This window comes from Pecten maximus, chromosome 9, assembly GCF_902652985.1.
Source record: "Pecten maximus chromosome 9, xPecMax1.1, whole genome shotgun sequence".
Taxonomy (NCBI): Eukaryota; Metazoa; Mollusca; class Bivalvia; order Pectinida; family Pectinidae; genus Pecten; species Pecten maximus.
The window spans coordinates 25,159,748-25,182,972 of NC_047023.1; the positions used below are offsets into that span (position 1 = coordinate 25,159,748).

General features: G+C 37.1%; 1 protein-coding gene and 1 long non-coding RNA gene across 2 annotated transcripts in view; one reads left to right on the forward strand and one right to left on the reverse strand.

Moving 5' to 3' along the window:
* Window positions 1–445: 445 nt before the first annotated feature.
* LOC117334529 lies at window positions 446–5,245 on the reverse strand. Its single transcript, XR_004534189.1, has 3 exons — window positions 5,094–5,245; window positions 2,263–2,333; window positions 446–1,282 (listed from the first exon to the last, which is right to left on the reverse strand). It is a non-coding gene; the product is annotated as an uncharacterized LOC117334529 (long non-coding RNA).
* Window positions 4,494–23,225, forward strand: part of LOC117334528 — a 35,421-nt gene continuing 16,689 nt past the window's right edge. Inside the window, exons 1-2 of the mRNA XM_033894211.1 lie at window positions 4,494–4,850; window positions 20,041–20,782. Of these exons, the coding sequence (XP_033750102.1) occupies window positions 20,241–20,782 (542 nt within the window). The 5' untranslated portion in view covers window positions 4,494–4,850; window positions 20,041–20,240. The remainder of the gene's footprint in view (window positions 4,851–20,040; window positions 20,783–23,225) is intronic.

The following is a 23,225-nucleotide window of genomic DNA, read 5'->3' on the forward strand; positions in this document are numbered from 1 at the left end:
GTTAGATACTGTAAAGTTATATACAGTAGAGAAAGATACGGTATAGCCAAAATTAATAAAACTGTATCATACAATTGTTCTGCCCTAATAGGACTCGTCAGTGATGCTAAGGGCTTAAAGTGTTGATCATATTAGGCGACTGAAACCTCGAAATAGGTCAGAAAATGTCAAAACCTGAATGGGAGGTACAAAAGACCCCTAATTCAATGGATTTGTTGTAATTTTCAATATTGGATTTCAAAACAACATTTAAAACATACTTAAATACTGAACTTTTAAATTATCTTTGTTTGTCCTGCTCATGTTAGAGATTATAAAAAAAACAACCTATTACATCTGCATCTACTACAAAACTGGTCCAATCCTCGAGCTCTGTTTGCTCCAAAATTGCAGAATATAAAATACCAAACAATCTGAATGGCTGTAAAATCTTGGCATACCCCTTGATAAAAGGGGGCAGCCGTTTATTATAAACAGAAACTTTTAACATTTATATAATATATTTTAGAATTAAAACGTATTTTTTTTTTTAGCAAAAACCATAATGGCATTAAAGGAGGCCAGGCGCCACCCGTCATTTATCAATGAAGTAATGTAGACCATATTACATTTATCAATGTAGTAATGTACACCATGTATCATTTATCAATGTATTCATGTACACCATATAACATTTATCAATGTATTCATGTACACCTATTACATTTATCAATGTAGTAATGTACACCATATAACATTTATCAATGAAGTAATGTACACCATATTACATTTATCAATGTAGTCATGTACACAATATTACATTTATCAATGTAGTAATGTACACCATGTATCATTTATCAATGTAGTAATGTACACCATGTATCATTTATCAATGTAGTAATGTACACAATATTTCATTTATCAATGTAGTAATTTACACCATATTACATTTATCAATGTAGTAATGTACACAATATTTCATTTATCAATGAAGTAATGTACACCATATTACATTTATCAATGTAGTTATGTACACCATATTACATTTATCAATGTAGTAATGTACACAATATTACATTTATCAATGTAGTAATGTACAACATGTATCATTTATCAATGTAGTAATGTACACAATATTACACTTTCCTAACGTCTTATATCCAAAAGCCGACGATCTAAATACGCGTGCTTATACAAAACAATTATACGATCCTAGATTACATATTTGACATCTTAGACTTTTCTCAACATTCCTCCATACAAAGGACCCGGATGATCTGGTCTTGTCTGGTCTTCATGTTCCCTAAAAAGTAATTTAAAAAAAAATTAGTTGGAAATATGAACATGCAGTACACTACATGCGAATTAAGGACATCAATTTAGCAATATGAATTAATTATCATGCCTCTTTTATCACACACCTGGAGGAACTTACAGATGTAAAATCGTCTAGAGACGTCTTCATCATTTTCAAATAGCAGAAAAAAAGATAAAATATATCAATAAAATATGATATGTTTCTATAGATAAGTGAGAAGTTGACATCAAATAAATTATAAAGCAAGGATATAAGGAATGGATTTTGATATATGAACGCCTTACATAAAACAGGTTTGTTCAAAATTGGGGGTAAATATAGGTTATAAATCTGAGTATTCTTCAGAGTCAAGGTAAGGTAAGGGAAGTTTAAGATCATTATTTGTGCGAGTACCGAATGTTCTGCTTTATGCCCTTCGATGTCAGAACGTTTATCAGCTAACTTGTTTCCACATTGAATTTTAGTTTCTTGTGTAATCTGTTTTGCTTTGTTTTTACGACATGAACATTTAGAGATTTATAAATCCCGATTGGGAAGTAGCAATACCTAAATATAGTTTAAAGTGATTGTATTTACGCGGAGGCAATCATTTACGTCAGCTTTACGTCATCCTACTGCAAAAAAAGTAACATTTTTTTTAAAACATATAACTGACTTAATTCATCATTTGATAAGGAAATTACTTTTCTATTATTTTTGAAGTGTTTATAAGATTAACTTGGACTGTACTTGGTGCTTGCCGCCATCCTTTGTTAGTTTTAAGATGTTCTTGTCGCGAAGGAACCGCAAGTGGAAAAGGTACAACTTCCCCCAAACATGAACACAAACCGGGATAGTACCAACGTAATTACTAAGGCGCAAACTTGGATATTTATGTATGTGTAGAGGGTCTGACTTTTTAATACCAAAATCCAAGTGTTTTCCCCTCTACATTACATAGGCTATCTCTATTTACTTCTGCTCACCATGTGCTGTTTGGCGATTCACTCATTCTTTCGACGCTGACAACGCTCTCTGTAGCTATCAATGGAGCTTGCTTCATAGTTTTGTACATGAAAGTAAAAACATGCTTTTAAGAAGTTTAGTTCTCTTAAACTATATTTTATGTGGTTCGCTTTGAAGTGCGCGACAAAAAGGTTAGTATTTCCGCAGAAAATCTAAACTGCATTCCTTTGTATATAACGTTTTAAATGATCCAAGAAATAAATAACATATTGGTGTACTAGCTTTGAATACGGTAAATGTATTAAAAGAGTTTCAGGTAAAAGTGGATCATTAAAACATATCTCATTAATGTGAAAATGATCATTATGACTCTAGTAAATAATGCCAACATGTTAACCCATCACGCTCCTGGTAATATGTATACTATAGAATATTTACTTCTGATTGTAAAGTAAATGTAGCATGTCAACTTAACTTATAAGGGTTGAGTTGGTAACAGATATATTTCATTATTTACATACTACGTGTATGTTACCATGTCACCCACTAGTTTTAATTAGGTATTTATTTGTTTGTTACCATGTCATCCACTAGTTTTAATTAGATATTTATTTGTTTATTACCATGTCACCAATAAATTTAATTGGGTATTTACTTGTTTGCTACCATGTCATCCTCTAGTTTTAATTAGGTATTATCTTATTAGTTACCAGGTCATCCACTGATTTTAATTAGATGTTTACTGGTTTGTTACCATATCACCCATTAGTTTTAATTAGGTATTATCTTATTTGTTACCATGTCACCCATTAGTTTTAATTGGGTATTATCTTATTTGTTACCATGTCACCCACTAGTTTTAATTGGGTATTTAGTCGTTTGTTACCATGTCACCCATTAGTTTTAATTAGGTATTTACTCGTTTGTTACCATGTCACCCATTAGTTTTAATTGGGTATTATCTTATTTGTTACCATGTCACCCACTAGTTTTAATTGGGTATTTACTCGTTTGTTACCATGTCACTCGTTAGTTTCAATTAGGTATTTAGTCGTTTGTTACCATGCCACCCATTAATTTTAATTGGGTATCATCTTATTTGTTACCATGTCATCAACTAGTTTTAATTCGATATTTATTAGTTTGCTACCAGGTCATCCACTGTTTTTGATTTTATGTTTACTGGTTTGTTACCATGTCACCCATTAGTTTTAATTAGGTATTTACTTGCTTCTTACCATGTCACCCATTAGTTTTAATTAGGTATTTACTTGCTTGTTACCATGTCACCCACTAGTTTTAATTAGGTATTCACTCGTTTGTTACCATGTCACCAATTAATTTTAATTAGGTATTTTGGATATTTTTTGGTAAAGCTTTTTGAAGTTGTAGATACAAGTGAAATTAAAACCAATTATTATAAGAGTTACTAAAAAGTAATCGAAATAAGCAATAAATAAAAATGTATAAATAAAAAGAAAATAAAAAATATATAAATAAGGAAATAAATAAATATATATAGATAAAAAGTAAATAAAAAAATAATTGATAGATAATTAGATACAAATGGTTTATAGTAAATATGGAATTTCAAGTACCAAACAGTAAAGTGAAATGGATGTGTATGTATATGTGACTATACAGTACGATACAGTAAATATATTTATGTATATAACTTCTTTCACCTCATTTATTCTGTTACCGCGCATGAAAGATAACACCTGAGTAAGATTTTGTCGTCAGGTATAAAATTTCCCACGAATCAAGGAGTTTTCATTGTCGTCTGACATTGTATAAACGCACTGTATAGACTGTTACATGATTCCTTGAATTTGCGCTCCACGCTAATGCCCACCCACCATTTTGTTAGAAATAGTTTAACTATTATATCTGTTACCTATTCAAGCCCATATTTTTATTATCACCTTTTACACAAAGTCAGTATGTATTTTGAACAGATCCGTTAACCATAAAAGCGACGTGACATTTAAAATCATTGAATGGAAAAATAGCCCCAATTAAAAACTTTAAAAATGTTTTCTCTGCTTGAGATTTGTTCAGTTTCTACAACGGAGGGCACAGTAAAAGCTAGAATTTTCGACCCGTGGGAGAAAGGCCATGGACTCTATATACGTAAACAAACAGGTTTATTACTTTTAACGTGGGAATTTTATTATGAAATCACGATATTTTTTTTTGATATGACGCTTTATCACGTTGGAAATATTATGTATATTTTTACCGCGTTTTAAGATGTCGTCTGTAAACACCTGGGAGCAGAGTGCGTTTAATTGCTTTTCATGAAATAAGACTACTTACCCTGCATGCTAATCGTGTTGACCGTGAATAGGTCTGGGTATTTAAATACGTTCAAGGATCCCCGTTGAATATGAGATGATATTAAACAGCAGACGACATCGAGGTCTTTGTTAACATTCAAGACAGTGATGCAGAGACAAAATGGTGTCTGTTTGAGTACAAGTCGCCGAAATGTTTCGGTTTAAAGGACAATTTATCGATTTCAGTTTGGAGGAATACTGTGACTTTTAGGACAACCATCAGAATGACAAACTGTATTACTCTCCATTGTGATGCTGGAGAAAGACAGGTATGGTTTTAACTATGCAATTTATTACCTCCATAGCTTCGTGTCAATGACGTCTTTATAGGTATGCTATTGTAAGCGCCCAATAACATGTGCTAAACATATTGATCGCCTTTACATAAGGTTTTTGTATGCACGTTTGTGAACTCGCACATTCTATAGAAACCAGGGAGTAACAATATCGATGTGGGGATATAGCTTGTAACAAGAATAAGGAATGTTTCTGAGAGCAGACGACACTACTACGTTTCTAAAACAATCCTTTCTGTCATCATCCATTCTCCGAATTCCTGTTTCCGGTCCTATCTGGATAGATATCGCTTTATATTTAAGAATGTTCCTTATCCAAGCATATTTGGAGAGAGCTTATATAGGCGAATAATGTTACCCAATCCTGTTGTTGAATCTTAGAATAACGAAGCAGTAGTAGAATTATACCGTGTTCGACTGAAGTTTTCTTTTACTTAATCCATGTTAAAATGCGCTATTCAAATATATGTGAGGTTGAATAGTCATACATGTATGTACATTGCCTGACGTCATGATTCGCTATAAATCTCCTTTGAAAAGTCCATATATTACGGATACGATTTTTTTTCTATATGTACACATAGATATGTTCCATCTAGCATACAAGCAAGTACACATGACCGAAAGCAGTATTACAATTACACATCTCAAAAAGTGTCATAAACACGAACATATCAATATTGATATTTCACCATTTTAGACGTAATTGTCATGCATCAAATATTTATTGGAAAAAACTTTTTTATCATCAAAAGACGTGTACCAACACACTCGGTTACGTAATGGGAGAAAAATGTGATATATCTCAGATCATGATGCATGTAAATTCAGGTTTTTAAATATCAATTCACACACGTAGTGAATATCTCTATAAATCTCTTAAGAACTTGAATAATTTTAAATGACTCTGCATTGTACCGCCGTCTTACCTACGAATAACGACGAATACAGAATGTCCACACTGAATACATCCACGGCGCGGTTTGATATATTACACAATTAAAATGTCAGTCGCTGTTTTATATAGTTTTCGCTGTATAAGGTTGCTGGCTTAAAATACCGTGTATTAAAAAAAAGTCTAACTTGTATAAGAATTATGTTATAATTCAGTCTAATATTATGCATTTATGATACATGTATTAAAGACACGTGAGTAAATAAACAGGATACAATTTACATATATTGGTGTGTATTTGATGTGTATTAATAGTGTAAAACAGGGTATCATATCATAAAAATACTGTCACGGTCTACAGTCTACGATATGGTTTGTTGGATGGGATAGGGGGGGGGGGGGGGGGGGGGGGGAACCACAGGTATTCAACCATGGCTGTCCCTGGCTAGCTGACATTGATATTTAAGTGCATAATGTCATAGAAGTATATGATGGATATGATCATATAGGTATGCATACATTTTGGCAAATATAATCATCATGTTCATATAACAATTAAACAGCATTAGATATAGTCATTATATACACTGTACTTTAAACAATGTATCTATTATCATTTATTACATATGTTACCAAAAGTTATCGCCTAAAAATAAACAGCAGCATTCCCCCGGCTAGCATTAAAGCGTTATATACCATTACCAAAATAGCGATACTATGTGTCATCCATAATGGTCCTTGTACCCTTGTAGCTGTATGTCTTTGTTACAAAGCACACCTGTTTTTTACCTGGAATATTTACCCTGAATGTCATAGCAACCAAAAATAATGTGGCACGCGGAAGAGAACAAAACCTTCTGAACTGCTGATTCGTGTCTGAAAACTATACATTATCCAATCAGGTGCCGTTCCTTAATACATCCTGGAGTTGTTACGAATTTCGGATGTTTGGCAATATTCTGCATCTCACGATCCTCCGACAAATGGTTTTTGAACTCTGGAGTTGTTTATGAATTTGACTGCATGTAAACCAAGCTTTATTAGGCTCTGGTTGTACCTAAAGTATACAGGACACTGGACGAGTTCACGAGAACGAGTCGCTACAGGAAGGACCATATGTCCGGAACATATTGCAATACAAACCAATTCATTCATTCTAGAGTCCAAAGCGTAATGGAGATACATTTGTATATTCTTTAATGTTTTAGATATACTTCTTAAATGTAATTGATGTAATAGAGATATATCTTTGACGTAATTGGTGTTATATAGATATATCTAAGACGTAATTGATGTTATATAGATATATCATTTAATATTTAATATCTTCTATCTTTCCCCCAAAAAGTCTTGGAATGACGATAGGAAGAACTGGCATGAGAAGGTTTGTTTAGCCTCCCCTAACCCTTAATTTTTTAGGAAGCTTTTCATTTTTCAGTTGATCAATTTTGCCATACCAAGGCATTCACTTTAATATCGTCGATAAGACCACATAGACTTTTCCTAGATTTACATGCCTGTGAATATTGTAGATGAGACAAAAGACGCTTAGTCTTTCGGAACGCATGGTCTTATTCTACTTGACTTTTCCAATGATCGCCGTATCCGTTTTTTTGTTTATATATCATATTTAGGTTCTAAGCTTTAACGTCTGTAATCTCGTGATTATGTCATTTTCTCCCTTGCAGGTTTTGTCATTTTGTACGTTAAACCATTTGAATATCATTCGGTCACGAAAGCCTTTTCATTATAAAACATTAAACCATTCTATCAAATTTACCTAACCTCTAAGTGCTTAGATTTAAAGAAAATTATGTTTACGGCTTCCAAAACTATCACAGTCCATAATTGTATTATTTAGAAAAGACGTTATTTTTAACCTTTCAGTCGGGGGCAGTCGAACCTATTTGGACTTCCTGCGATTTCCAACAAGTTACAGAAATTCAATAAACACTTTATATGTGTGCATGCGACGACCTTTGCCAAGACCTGCGGGTCGGACAGAATTATTGTCACATTACACCAGGCCAAAACACTCCCGAGAGTAACATATTAGTATAGACGGCGTCGACAGCGGGTCAATATGGTTACGTAATCATATTGACTCAAGTTACAGACCAAAACAGGATCTGGTATGTTTATCCAGCCTTCTTAGCCCATCTATGGTATCCCGCTAACCAGTATGCACTTAACCTGCTGTCCCGCTTACAAGTCAGAATTAATCCTGTTGCAACACTAACAAGTCCGCACTAATAATATTAATGTTGGTCCACTAACCAGTCAGCACTAATCCTGTTGTCCCACTAACCAGTCAGTACTAATCCTGTTGTCTCATTAACCAGTCAGCACTACTCATGTTGTCCCACTAACCAGTCAGCACTAATCCTGTTGTCCCATTAACCATGCAGTACTAATCCTGTTATCCCACTAACCAGTCAGCACTAATATTAATCCTGTTGTCCCATTAACCAGTCAGCACTAATCCTGATGTCCCACTAACCAGTCAGCACTACATATGTTACATATACATTTAATTATGAGATACGTAATCCCATGGCCGGACACTAGGCGGGTATACTGGGAGTAATTAAAGTAAACATATAAACAATACAACCTTGAATTACTATCCCTAAATACATCCAATCGCCAACTTTCAAAGATTCAATTTAATATCCCTAAACAGATAGGCGGAAAATTGCGGTCCAAATTCTAAACGAAATTTTTAATAGAACAAAACTCACCCAAAACCGATTTTGTCTGACAGGCTAATTTTAGTTATTGAAAAATGTATTAAAAATAGGTTTTCAAATGAAATAACTGAATTTTAAAGATTAGTCCCCCAATCTACATCCGAATTGTCTGTAGTAATTGAAACGTCTTTTGGGCAATATTTTTACTTATAAGTGTCGCTGAATGCATTACACGCTGTGGGGAGAACAGGTTTGAAATAGCAACATTTCCCCAATTTTGCCAGCATATTATTTCGCTACAAAAAATCTAAAACTGTGTGATTGAAGGTAAAAGTTTTATTTGTACACAGGATAGGCCTGGTGATTACAGCGAAGGGTTCTGATAAGGCTAATCACGATTGATTTTTGTTTGTGTTTAGCTCGATAATCAAAATACCTCCTTATATCAAAGCTTGAAATTTTAGTGACAAGTGCATAGGTTAGAATTCTGCCTATGTTTTATATACAAAGAGAGACCAATGTTCAGTCAGTGATGGTCGTTATCTTAATGAGTCAAACTTCAGAAAACTGCAATTTTAAACGCATTTTTGAAAATGGCCGTCCTCCGAATTCTCGTGAGAATTAGCGTTCGTATCTTACATCTTAGCTGATTCTGTAATTTTCGTGACGACATGCTTACCTCCCCTTTCATTCGCATCTTAACGTGACTTTTTCATGACTTCCGCCATTGCATCATCTTTTTCCATTAATGTTACGTCATCACTCGTCAAATACAGTATCACATGATTCCGTAACTACATCCCGTCGGGTCCGTCACTCGTCAAATATCGTCTGATTCCGTAACTACATCCCGTCGGGTCCGTCACTCGTCAAATATCGTCTGATTCCGTAACTACATCCCGTCGGGTCCGTCACTCGTCAAATTCCGTCTGATTCCGTAACTACATCCCGTCGGGTCCGTCACTCGTCAAATTCCGTCTGATTCCGTAACTACATCCCGTCGGGTCCGTCACTCGTTACAACTCGGCTGATAAATCGATGTCAGCTAGTCGATTCTGGCGGAATTATAAAAAACACCGTCACAGGCCTCAGTCTAGCTAACTTTTATTCTGATATATTCAGACTGGGGCTCTATCGATAAACCAAACCCACCATAGGGGCCTAGACGTGTCTTGAACTTTTCAGTGCACGTAAAGACAAAGTAGTAGCCAAATTTGTTCGATAGTGTCTTGTTCTTGCTCGTACGATTCTGTCTAGTAAGGTAATAAAGTTTGGGAGTAGGCGATTGTATTGATATTGTCATCCCAAAGTGCTTTTGTCTCGAATAGCTTTCTTTGAAAAAAAATCATTATTGTTATAGGCTTAGATGAAATGGTGAAATTGTGATGTATACTCATGTCACGTGATCTGAGATGTATTCACATGTAAAATGGAACTGATGTATTTAAGGATTAACATCAATTATTTTTTCTGTTATACAGTCATAACAGAAAAAACTGGAGTGTACTCTAAATAAACCGCGAAGCGGTTTATGAAGAGAGTACACTCCAGTTTTTTCTGTTATGACTGTATAACAGAAAAAATAATTAATGTTAATTCTTATAATTTAATTTCGTCTTATACACACCAAGATATTTCACTTTCTTTGGCGAACTCTTTTCTGTGATAAATTATTACGCAACGTCATCAGCCAATCAATAATTTGTAACGTCAAAATTTTTGTTATGGAGGTATAACAAAATTATTTCAGCCAATGAAAATGCGTGTTTCATACAATATTAAATTATTCACATTTAGAACGAAACTGATGTATTTACATTTAGAATGAAACTGTGATGCATTCACATGTAAAAAAAACTGTGATGTATTCACATTTAAAATAAAACTGATGATTTACATTTAAAATAAAACTGTGATGTTTTCACATTTAAAATAAAACTGATGTATTCACATGTAAAATAAAACTGTGATGTATTCACATGTAAAATAAAACTGTGATGTATTCACATTTAAAATAAAACTGTGATGTATTCACATGTAAAATAAAACTGTGATGTATTCACATGTAAAATAAAACTGTGATGTATTCACATTTAAAATAAAACTGATGTATTCACATGTAAAATAAAACTGTGATGTATTCACATTTAAAATAAAACTGATGTATTCACATGTAAAATAAAACTGTGATGTATCCACGTTTAAAATATAACTGATGTACATGTATTCACATGTAGAATAAACATGTGATACATTCACATGTAGAATAAAAATGTGATACATTCACATGTAGAATAAAACATGTGATGCATTCACATGTAAAATAAAACAGTGATACATTCACATGTTATATAAAAAGAAAGTGTGCCATAATAACTAAAATATTTGTTTTATATTTTATGTACATCTCCCGTAGTTGAAAAGTGTTGCCTATGTAAAATATATCTATTGGCCGATGTGAAAAGACAGCTACAAGAAGTTCTCTTTTGAGGTCGGCTGTTGAGAAAATGAACTCACAACACTTTTTCGGCAAACCTGTATCATATCGGGTTGAGAAAATACGTCATACAGTATAGGAGTGTAATGTCAATTTTGCCAAGTGGCCATATGACGTAGGTTATCAAATCCTCAACCTCCATGTTTCATATTTGCCTCGTTCCGCTTTGTTTTCCCTGGCTTGATCATTGCTGAAATAAAACAACGGAACAGTTATTGATGAAAGGACAACACTCTACGCATGAACACGGTCACGTGAACAAAACTGTCATTCTAACTCAAAATGAACAAAAGAAAATATGGAACACACTTGAAAAGACATGAAGAGAATACGACCATACGTTAAAGAGGGTTGAGCGTCTTCTGAATAATAACCCTCTATAAATGTTAATGTCAGTCATATCTAAGTAATGTCCCGTTCTCAAAAATAGCACCAGGGCAGTGGTGTAGGAACCACTGCACATCTTATCGAGCGGTAAGCACGTCGAACCTTATAATACATAAGTCATTAGAACATTTCCCATATCATGAAGGCGGCAGACATGAAACTTGTTCTCGAAACACTGTTATTAACCACTAGAAGCCGATATCTATTACGGATATCGTTACATTGGGAAGACTCCCTTGAGTGTTGAAATCAACAGAGACATGTAAAAAAAAAAAAAAAGAACAATATACAAAATATTAACTTCCTGTTCAGCAACAGATAACAAATAAATTGTAAATAGTAATTATGTGTCGCTCGTAAAATCGTGTCTTTTTATTATTACTTCGTGTCTATCCACAGTTATCGTAAAAAACGGGAATCCCTATCTGACGTATTCATGTATATTTTGATGTTTCTTGTTGAACCTCTCCGTCTATAATCCGCGTACTAGCTTCTAAACCATCAAATATGAGTATCCAAGGCAGAACCCTGCCAATCTCATAGCACATCCCCTGTCACGATGACAGACAAACCGACTCATCATTGTTGACGCTGTGCATGGACAATTATCCTCACCACATCGGTTGTAAAAAATATTTTAATGTCATGAGTCGGATTTATTGCGAACACCGGAAAACAGCATACTTTATTGCATGAAAATGTGATTTGCTTACCGCAGTATACCCGGCCAAAGATCGACCGATATGGATGTCATTATATCTCATTCTATGTACATGTACTTATATATGACGAAAAGGTGTGGTAAGTAAAAGTCAACCTCGTGGTATTAAATGTTGGTGGCAGTAAGGCTATGGTATAAGTCAACCCCGTGGTAGTATGTGTTTGTGGTAGTGAGGCTATGGTATAAGTCAACCCCGTGGTAGTATGTGTTTGTGGTAGTCAGGCTGTGGTATAAGTCAACCCCGTGGTAGTGTGTGTTTGTGGTAGTAAGGCTGTGGTATAAGTCAACCCCGTGGTAGTATGTGTTTGTGGTAGTGAGGCTGTGGTATAAGTCAACCCCGTGGTAGTATGTGAGTAACCCCGTGGTAGTATATGTTTGTGGTAGTGAGGCTGTGGTATAAGTCAACCCCGTGGTAGTATATGTTGGTGACAGTAAGGCTATGGTATAAGTCAACCCCGTGGTAGTATGTGAGTAACCCCGTGGTAGTATATGTTTGTGGTAGTGAGGCTGTGGTATAAGTCAACCCCGTGGTAGTGTGTGTTTGTGGTAGTAAGGCTGTGGTATAAGTCAACCCCGTGGTAGTATGTGTTTGTGGTAGTAAGGCTGTGGTATAAGTCAACCCAGTGGTAGTATGTGTTTGTGGTAGTAAGGCTGTGGTATAAGTCAACCCCGTGGTAGTATGTGTTTGTGGTAGTCAGGCTGTGGTATAAGTCAACCCCGTGGTAGTATGTGTTTGTGGTAGTGAGGTTGTCGTATAAGTCAACCCCGTGGTAATATGTGTTTGTGGTAGTGAGGTTGTGGTATAAGTCAATCCCGTGGAAGTATGTGTTCGTGGTAGTAAGGCTTTGGTATAAGTCAACCTCGTGGTAGTATGTGTTCGTGGTAGTAAGGCTTTGGTATAAGTCAACCCCGTGGTAGTGTGTGTTTGTGGTAGTAAGGCTGTGGTATAAGTCAACCCCGTGGTAGGGTGTGTTTGTGGTAGTAAGGCTTTGGTATAAGTCAACCCCGTGGTAGTGTGTGTTTGTGGTAGTAAGGCTGTGGTATAAGTCAACCCCGTGGTAGTATGTGTTTGTGGTAGTAAGGCTGTGGTATAAGTCAACCCAGTGGTAGTATGTGTTTGTGGTAGTAATGCTGTGGTATAAGTCAACCCCGTGGTAGTATGTATTTGTGGTAGTAAGGCTGTGGTATAAGTCAACCCCGTGGTAGTGTGTGTTTGTGGTAGTAAGGCTGTGGTATAAGTCAACCCCGTGGTAGTGTGTGTTTGTGGTAGTAAGGCTGTGGTATAAGTCAACCCAGTGGTAGTATGTGTTTGTGGTAGTGAGGCTGTGGTATAAGTCAACCCCGTAGTAGTATGTTTTTGTGGTAGTAAGGCTGTGGTATAAGTCAACCCCGTGGTAGTATGTGAGTAATCCCGTGGTAGTATGTGTTTGTGGTAGTGAGGCTATGGTATTTGTGGTAGTAAGGCTGTGGTATAAGTCAACCCCGTGGTAGTATGTGAGTAACCCCGTGGTAGTATGTGTTTGTGGTAGTGAGGCTGTGGTATAAGTCAACCCCGTGGTAGTATGTGAGTAACCTCGTGGTAGTATGTGTTTGTGGTAGTGAGGCTGTGGTATAAGTCAACCTCGTGGTAGTATGTGTTTGTGGTAGTACTGGTAATATCACGTCGAGCGACACATTGCCATGACATCTCTTCTTGTCCATTATATCAGAATGTCGTGTTGGGCGGCATATTGACATGGCAGCTCTACTTGTTCATTATATCAGAATGTCATGTCGAACGGCATATTGACATGGCAGCTCTACTTGTTCATTATATCAGAATATCATGTCGAACGGCATATTGACATGGCAGCTCTACTTGTTCATTATATCAGAATGTAAAGATGATACTGCCTTGAAAATGTTGTTGGTTTATTATGGTGATGGAGGAAACGTAACGAAACAAAACAAAATCTATAATCTGGTAAAGATGTATCTACGGGTATGATTCTCGGCGTTGTGTTTAAATTTGGTTTATGGAAATTAATTTCCTCTTTTTCATGTTTGCAACAATCGAATCATCATGAAAACCGTATTAATAATCAGGTAGTTTCATAGCCGACTCCTCGCGACATCTGGCTATCGTTTTACGTTATCAAACAGAGCTATTGCGTTAAAAACTTAATGAATGAAACACGAGGCGGAAATCCTATATGTACCGTTTTGGCTTTGTAATATTTCAATTTCAATATCTTTATACAAGTGTTGGAAATATTGCGAAGAATCTGAAAACGCCTGCCTTGTCGTCAATGGCGACAAGTTATGGTAATGTAATGCATAGAGAAAAACTGAGACTGTGAAAGCAGGCAGAAAGGAAACATTGTCTGTGATACATGAGCTTGAGGTCGCCGTGTGGGCCGTACGTAGTACTAATAGCTGGCAAACCTGTGCTATGTACCAGTCTTACCCAGGATCATTGGTAAGTCTTAGCATTTCAATATTTCGGCCTCTTGGGATTAAAAAATTGTTTTCTCTTCATTCAGATTACATACCCTATTTAAATATATCTAATTAACTGTCGAAATTCCGACATTTCATTGCATAGAATATAAATACAATTTAATGGATGAGCGACAGACGATATACTCAAACATTCATTATCAAAAACACATACCGGGGATACTATTACCTTACAACCAACCTAGTCCTAACAACCAACTATCCGTAACGATGAACGCTCGAAAGTTTAGGTGATGTATATTTTGGAGTAACACAAGGATTGACGTAATATCTATGACACACGGGGCGTTATTATAAAGGTACATCTGTATATATCATAGATCGATTTCTGATGTGTTGTCATATCAACAGATACACGTGTTTACACGCCTGCTATATAATTGGCATATATTCCCTTGTTTGCTCATTCGATAGAGAATTACTATAGTAAACTAGAGGTCCCTGGTTCGATCCCTCGTGTAGGCATTGAAATAAAACATACCTCCGTTGGGATATTTAGCTTGCCTTCAGAATGCGTTGCCGTTACCACGCAGGATGAGTTTTTCCATGGAAGAGTTTTCCATCCTTTGAAAAACATGTCACTTTCTTTAGCTCACTTGGTAGAACTTTGGTCGAGTAAGTAAAATGCCCTTGGTTCGATCCCCAGTGGAGGCATTGGAATAACGGTGATATATTTCACATTTATTTACAGCTATAAACTTATGTTGATTTTTTTTTCGTTGTAAACACTCCGTAAGCTACGTAAATTATATATCAACAGAACAGAAGTCAACAGAAAGTGTGACAATCCGAGATTTAGTAGGTAAAATGTCGTCTTGTTGCGTTTTCAGACCGCGACAACGCGACATCACGACAACACGAGATGGCTGTTATCAGTCACCATACATTGTGAACTCTCGTACCTATACAATTCGTAGTCCGAATATACTCTCTGGATTCGTTTTTTCGGTAACAAATAATATCCAAACAATAAATAAGGTTTTCAGATTGATATTGAAACTGATATTCATATTTTGATATCCAAATATTTTTTGGAACTAATTTTCTTTTATCTTCTGTACTTTAAAAGTTCCATGTCGTCCATCTATAACGATCACCATTATAGTTTCCCTTACCATCCGAACTTTTCCGTGACAAGAGTTAGCAGCACTCACTCCATCATCATAGCAAGGCTCGTATTCAAACACGTGAATGTGGGAAATACACTCGCAGACTTGGCTTGGAGGTTCCGCTGGCACGCGACTTCAAACACTCCATCTTAAAAATTCTCTAGAAATAGTCGTCAGAGCGTCGGGCGAATTACAGCCATTCTGACATATAGATACTCACGTGCAAAAAAGGGGAACTTAATTTAAATATGTACATTATTTAACATCCATTGACAGACTCACTTCTCCCTAAACAACTTGGGGTGCTCTTATCATAAAATGCATGTTTGTTGTTATTGGAGTATGAGCGCATATATCGCTGACTTAGTGACATCTACGTGGTAAATGCGGGGAAAAGGCGTGTTCATTTCGATGTCAATTGCACATTTGTATAACTCGATGGCGCGCGATCTGACACAAACTGTAGCGATCTTTCAGGCCAGTCCGTTATTGATGACGACAGACTCGGTGGAAGTAATTTCAAACTTAATGCTTGTGGGGATACTCGACTATTATTCAAAACCGCGAATATCCTCGATTATGTCCGAAAACTAGCATTACAGGGCTATACATGAACAATCGGTACGAGTGTTGTTTGGATAACCCGTTTATTCCACGTGTACATTTCACGTGTACATTTCACCTGTTCATTTCACGTGTACATTTCACCTGTTCATTTCACGTATACATTTCACCTGTTCATTTCACGTGTAAATTTCACCTGTTCATTTCACGTGTACATTTCACGTGTACATTTCACCTGTTCATTTCACGTGTACATTTCACGTGTACATTTCACCTGTTCATTTCACGTGTACATTTCACGGAGAGTCATTATGTTCTATAAAATGTCAAAATTGATTTATTAAACCAGCTCGAAATGATTTTGAAGAATGTCAATCGAGTTTTAGTAAATTCAATATGAATCGGGTATGAAATACATTGATAACAAAACTAATATTCACATGAAAATGAGTGAACACTACTCATCAAATTAGTCTTCAATATAACGGGATAAATTCGATTCCAAAGGTGACCTATTCCGAGACATATTTCTCTATAACGGGATTCGTTAAGTTTATCAGCGATATCAATGGGTGTTATAGATCTATAACACTATTTGGAATAAATCATGATTTATATATATATATATATATATATTATGTTTTAATAGTGCTTTGTCGTCGTATATGTGTCGTATGTCCTAATGTCCTGTCTGGTGTAAGGCTATATATTACTACATACAACTAATACAAGACCTATCCATTACAGGGTAAATGCTACAGCCGCAAATTAATTTTATTCCCAAGAGAATTCTTAGATCGTAACCAGCCGGACCAAGACTTTGTTTGGAGAAATTTAACAAAATGTTATTTTTAGCAGAAATCGATTATTGATCCTGTGACGTTTGTCTGACTTTTGGAAGAGAGGTATATTTGGCTGCAGTGTAACAAGGCTTAGCAGTGAAAATGAGCGAGTGAAATAAGTGTAAGAGACCTCCTGATAGAGGGGTTCTATGCTGGAAGTGCTGGAAGAGGGGTGGACCCAGGGTCGCAGTCCAGGCATCCCTCAAACGAGAGGTTCGATGAAGGAAGAGGGGTTAACCCAGGGTCCCTAACCTGATATCACTCCAAAAGTTGCCGGAGAACAAAGGCGATATGAAAGCCTAAAATAATAAATAAATAAATGAATAAAGTTTTAGCAGTGTGACCAGATGGAAATCACCATTGCATGGTTTTGAGAGGCGACCATATTCGAGATCTCAATCCTTTCTTTCCTTTTTAGCTACTTTCTTCTTCCTAATGTCTCCCTTGACACTGCCTCACTTTTGACCTTAAGTGGAGAGTTTGCCCCTGTGAGGAAGGCTTTCGGTTCTGTCTGATTGCCGAGACATACCGGAGTCTATAAAATAATTGTTGCTACCTTTGCTTACTGCTCAGCATTTTTGTGAGTGAGACGTCTGTCTCGCCCGTTGTCAGTGTAATGTGACCGGATGGGGTGTCCTGCTGGGTGTCTCCGGAATATGCTTCAGTGAGGTAGCACTATAAATTCGGAATCAGTTCCGCAGCCCCCCCAAAACACACACACACACACGCACATGTACTAGCATGCACGCACGCATCTCGCGCACAGGTAATATTGTCCTTAAGTGACCTTAGCTGATGATGGGACATTAAACCAATAAAATGAACAAAAAACAAATTCAATGGATATATTTAAAATAAAAAGGCAAAAATAAATACTCTTTTCAGGTAAAGCCACCATCTTTTTTAACTCTGTACCACTGAAATGCGTCATAAAAAGTAAAATTGAAATGTTTTAATATACGTATTAATCTCCTATCAGTGGTCATCCATATCATAAACAATTTGAATACCAATGGGGGAAATGCTCATAAACACTCAATGAAGCGTTACAGGGCCAAACTCATCAATAGCTACAGCAATATGGAGCGCTACAAAGCCAAATTCATCAATGGAGCGCTACAGAGCCAAATTCATCAAACGAGCGCTACAAAGCCAAATTCATCAATGGAGCGCTACAAAGCCAAATTCAGCATCATGCGCTTCATTGAGATTGCAATGTTCAGTTATTCTAATTTCAACTTTTACAAACAATCGAAGTTGTTTTAATCCGATTGAACAAATACTATTTGTGCCGGTGTGATATTAAAAAGCGTCCACTTAAAAAGTACCCATGATTCTGATCTGGTTGTACTTGTAGGTGTCCGTGATACACACACAGGCGTGTGAACCAGGTCGTATCTGAGCTATTTATCACGACCTGTTGGCTGTATTCTTGATGGAATTCAATTCCTAATTAGCTGGTATTGAGGGTGTGGGCTGAATCTGATTTGGATTTCAGAAGGCGATAACGTGATAAAGTGATCATAGGCAGCCATCTTTACGTTAGATATATAAGTCATAATTTGTCATCGCCTGGTCCCAATATCATTATCTTGTTGAGTAAAACAGTTGCTGTGATACCTTGTCATTCTATTATCAATGAGAATTATAAAAACATTCAGAATCGGTAAAACGATGGGACCCCTTAAAAAATACCAGGAATATAAGATACACAAGGCGTTCTGAAGCGGATTTTTCTTCATCGTCAAAATCTGTCATGAAAATATAAGTCAAAATCAGGCAATTTCGCGTTCTCAAAGCGAAATCAAGTCAAATTCTTATCACACTTGGAAATAGAATAAATCAAAATAAGTGCCTTACCTAAAGTAAAACCCGTTACAAAGATAGGTCATAGAAACAGCTATGGCAATAGTCTTGGTATAGATGTGTTACATTAAGTTTACTCAACATGACATTTCCAGGCAGATTAAAAAACATATCCCACTTGAGAGTGTACCATCATAGTATTTAGCTCAAATTCCAGAAAAGCAGAAAAGGTAGACCACAAGAGCAAATGACTGTCCCCGCGGCTACAGGTAATATTCCCCACGGTTAGCTTGGCTATTCTTATTCAAACAAGTCAGGGGTATCTTTTTTTTTAAATGTTTTTTTACACACACTAGCATGACGTAAACAAGAACATAACGCCAGTCGTTAATAATGACGTGTACACAGATATAACGCCAGTGGTTGATTATGACGTGTACACAGATATAACGCCAGTGGTTGATTATGACGTGTACACAGATATAATGCCAGTGGTTGATTATGACGTGTACACATATAACGCCAGTGGTTGATTATGACGTGGTTGATTATGACGTGTACACATATAACGCCAGTGGTTGATTATGACGTGTACACACATGTAACGCCAGTGGTTAATCATGACGTGTACACCGATATAACGCCAGTGGTTAATCATGACGTGTTCACATACACAAAACTATAATAGCAGTGATAAACCTTCTGTTTGTTACAATAATTTGGAGAACCTCGTATTTAATATACTGGATTAAATCTTATAATAAAAACTAGCTGTGTTGGTAACCATTAATAGCGAGTTCTCCAGCTGGCTGTAACCTGAGATGACTACTGTCAATGTACCTTTAGGGAAACCAATATCGCCGCGGCTGGAAATGGCGCATGCGGCGTTCGTTAAATAAGGGAATGAAAAGCCATATTACACTCGATTAATCGTATTCTATCAATATGATTAGCTTTTATGGGGACAAACATTTCCCTCTCGTTCTTTCTGTTTCAGTGTGACGGAGATGGGGAGCATGGCATTGCTTATGTCGTCTCTGCTTCAGTTGGATCAATATATGCCAGCACTGCCGACAAGGTACAACGGCCACGCGCTGGATCTGTGATACAAACTAAAATGGATTGATGATAATTCCCTTCTCATATATTTCAGAAACCATCTTACCAGCGAATAACTTCAGCAAAGCGGAGTAAAATATCAACTCAAGCTGGTCTGTTGGAAAATGTTGAACCCCAGTGCGACCACTTCTCAGCAATTTTTAATCAACACTGACGCCATTTCTAAGAACGCTGATAAGCAGACGACAGGATGTAGAATGTGCTTACTGTACGCCACCGCCGGATTGTCATACAATGCAGGATTTGAATCGTTCGGAAAACAATAGAAACAGAGATTTGCTGGAGGTTGTTCTCCAAAACAAGGAGGAAGAGAGATTGTCCTCAACGGACGCTATTCAAAGGATAGCAACCTCTTTACATGCCACGAACGGCAATCTCAGTCGTCCTTCAAGCTTCGTGTCCAAAAGAAGCACGACGTTATCGCAGTCCCAGGAGCGCTTGAGCGATGACGAACACTCTATGGTCCAGGAACGGAAAAAGAGCACAAACTCTGTTCAAAGCAGTATAATTGGTTTGGGCCTTCTGTGTATCGTGTCGGTGGTACAAAGTGCTGTTTCGGTACAGATACTCTACTATATATCAGAGACCCGCCGAGACGAACAGCCACCCAGGAATGGGACACTGTTGTCGACCCTGAAGGATTTCGACGATGTCTTGGAAGTAGCCACCGCTTTCTGCACATTTGTGCTGGTGCTTTGTGTAAGCTGTCTACTAGTATGCTCTATGCAATGTTTTTTCGCCTCCAGGATCCTTCAGGTGGCCGAAGGAGAGGAGAGGTGAGTACAATCAAAACGTATTTTTCTATATTAGATCTAGAGAGGATGTTACAGTAATGTTAAAATGCATTAGTCTATGTTTGGCCAAAGGAGATGAGAGAGAAAGTTGTAAAAAATGAATTAGTCTCAATAAGAAAGAGGGAGAGGAGAAATTAGTTTGGTAAAATACCGACCCTCTTTGACCAAATGCGATGAGAATGAGAATTAGACCGAAAGAAATGAGAGTCATGTGTTAATCAACGGCCAAGTTTATAAAGTTGAAAAACCTGTTTTGTTCGGTTGTTTCTCTTTCCCCCCAACAAAGCCAGAGTCATTTTACGGTGATGGCTTCTTGTAGATTTTCATATTGGAACTTTCTATTTGATCTGATCTGTCTTCGGTTTGTGGTTTAAAACATTGATTTCAAATGTCTGTCGCATATTTTTGGTGATTTTTTTAAAAACAGCTGTAAGTAGTTAATATGAGGTTCCTATTACAGCCGGAACTCTCTCCTGTTCGGAACTTATCGGTTGTGATCGCTTGATCATACAGACGAATTAAAGCCCTTTTTTTGTTTCACGGCAGTATCACCCATTAAGAACAAAAGAAGGCGCTGTATCTTTCTGGCATAAAACGCACGTTATATTCAAGTGAAGCCATATACAATTTCATTATCGAGCTTGTTGTGGATGTTTTTGTTTGTTTCTTACGGGAGGCCATTTAGTAAGATACACGTACAGACTGTATACATTAAATGTATTTATTTGATAGCTCATATTATATGTACATGTGAGTATGTGACATTGGTGGAGATTCTACCCGACGAAGTTTACGTCAGAACAGAGGCTTTGCTAATATGTCACCATGATCATCAATACAAAATCATCATTACTGACAGCGATGGACATACATGTCCTATGATATAAGACTTCGAGGGTTCATATCGTGATTGTTTACGTTTATTATCGGATATTTACATTTTTGTTATTTGTGGAACCTCGAATGTTCGAGGTTCGAATGTTCGAGGTTCGACAAATAACAAAAATGTAAATATCCGATACTAAACGTAAAAAAATCACGATATGAACCCTCGAAGTCTGATATTATAGGACTAGTGGACATACTTGTCCTGGCTTCCAAGGCTAAAACTATACCCTCGTACAAAGCTCTATCCGAAATAGCATACATATCGACTGTGCTTGTAAAACGAAATGTGTTTATATATATAGATTCATAAAAAGGTGTAATGTTTGAAGGCAGTAGCTTAACTTCTATGACCGCGACATCATATTTCTATTACTGACGGAACTGTATTCAGGCTGTCTTCGTCTGACCTTTGAATGACACTTTCCATTGAGGCACAGATGCAGATCTGTTACCACCTAAACACTAATGTGATGTGCAGTTATTGTGTATTAACGACTTCCTAACGAGAAAGCCATGTTGATGCTGCCAGCTCCAGGCCTTTCATAACGTAACTAATTGTCACTTGACGCTGTACACGAGGGCTTATCGATACTACCAGTATTGACCATTACTTAATGACGTAAGCCTATAGCTGTCAACAGTGTAGATTATCAGTCGCATACTAATGTGAATTAATGTATTTTCCTGGTACTTTCATTTTCTATTTCAATCTTGTGGCAATATAAGTGTAACACAAAATACAACGACCATACCTGGACTCGAACTCGGGCCTCCGAACTCTACACGGAGGCTCTTACATGTACCATTTGAGTTGCCTGGCCACCATCGTTTAACCCAGTTTAGTACCGCTACATTCCTCCCTCCTTCAACAATGTCTTTGACCCCGAAGACACACGATACCCTTTATCACATGGGTGTCAGGCGCGGATCCAGGAATTTGAAAGGGGGTGGGGGGAGGGGGGGGGGGGGGGGGGGGGGGGGGGGGGGCAGTAATTTAGTGGTAATGCGAGCGATTTTTGTTTTGGTTAGGGGTCTGGGGGCCAGAATGAAATGATTATATCAAAATTTTCCTCATCCGAAAAAGGGGGGGGGGGGGGGGGGGGGGGGGGGGGGGTCCTGACAGAGCTACTGACAGAAGAAGGTGAAAGGTAATGGTCGTTATAGGCAGGACGATGTAGTCGCGGTCGTTATAGACAGGGCGATGTAGTTGCGGTCGCTATAAGCAAGGGGACGATGTAGTCGTGGTCGCTTCAGACAGTTGACGATGTATAATTATGGTTGCTATAGACAGGGCGCGATGTAGTCGTGGTCTCTATAAAGCCGTATCGCTATAAACAGGAGACGATGTTCCGAGAGCTCGCCATCTATTGACCAGGCCCGTTATCTGAGGCTCTCTCAACTTTACTCTTGTATATCATTATTTTAGAAAGCTACCTCATGTTAGACTGTCTGGTACAATATGGCACCGCCGTTTATTAACACTAAATGTGTCAGTTCGTTAGGCCTATAACAGGAATCGCGTCAATGATCACATAGC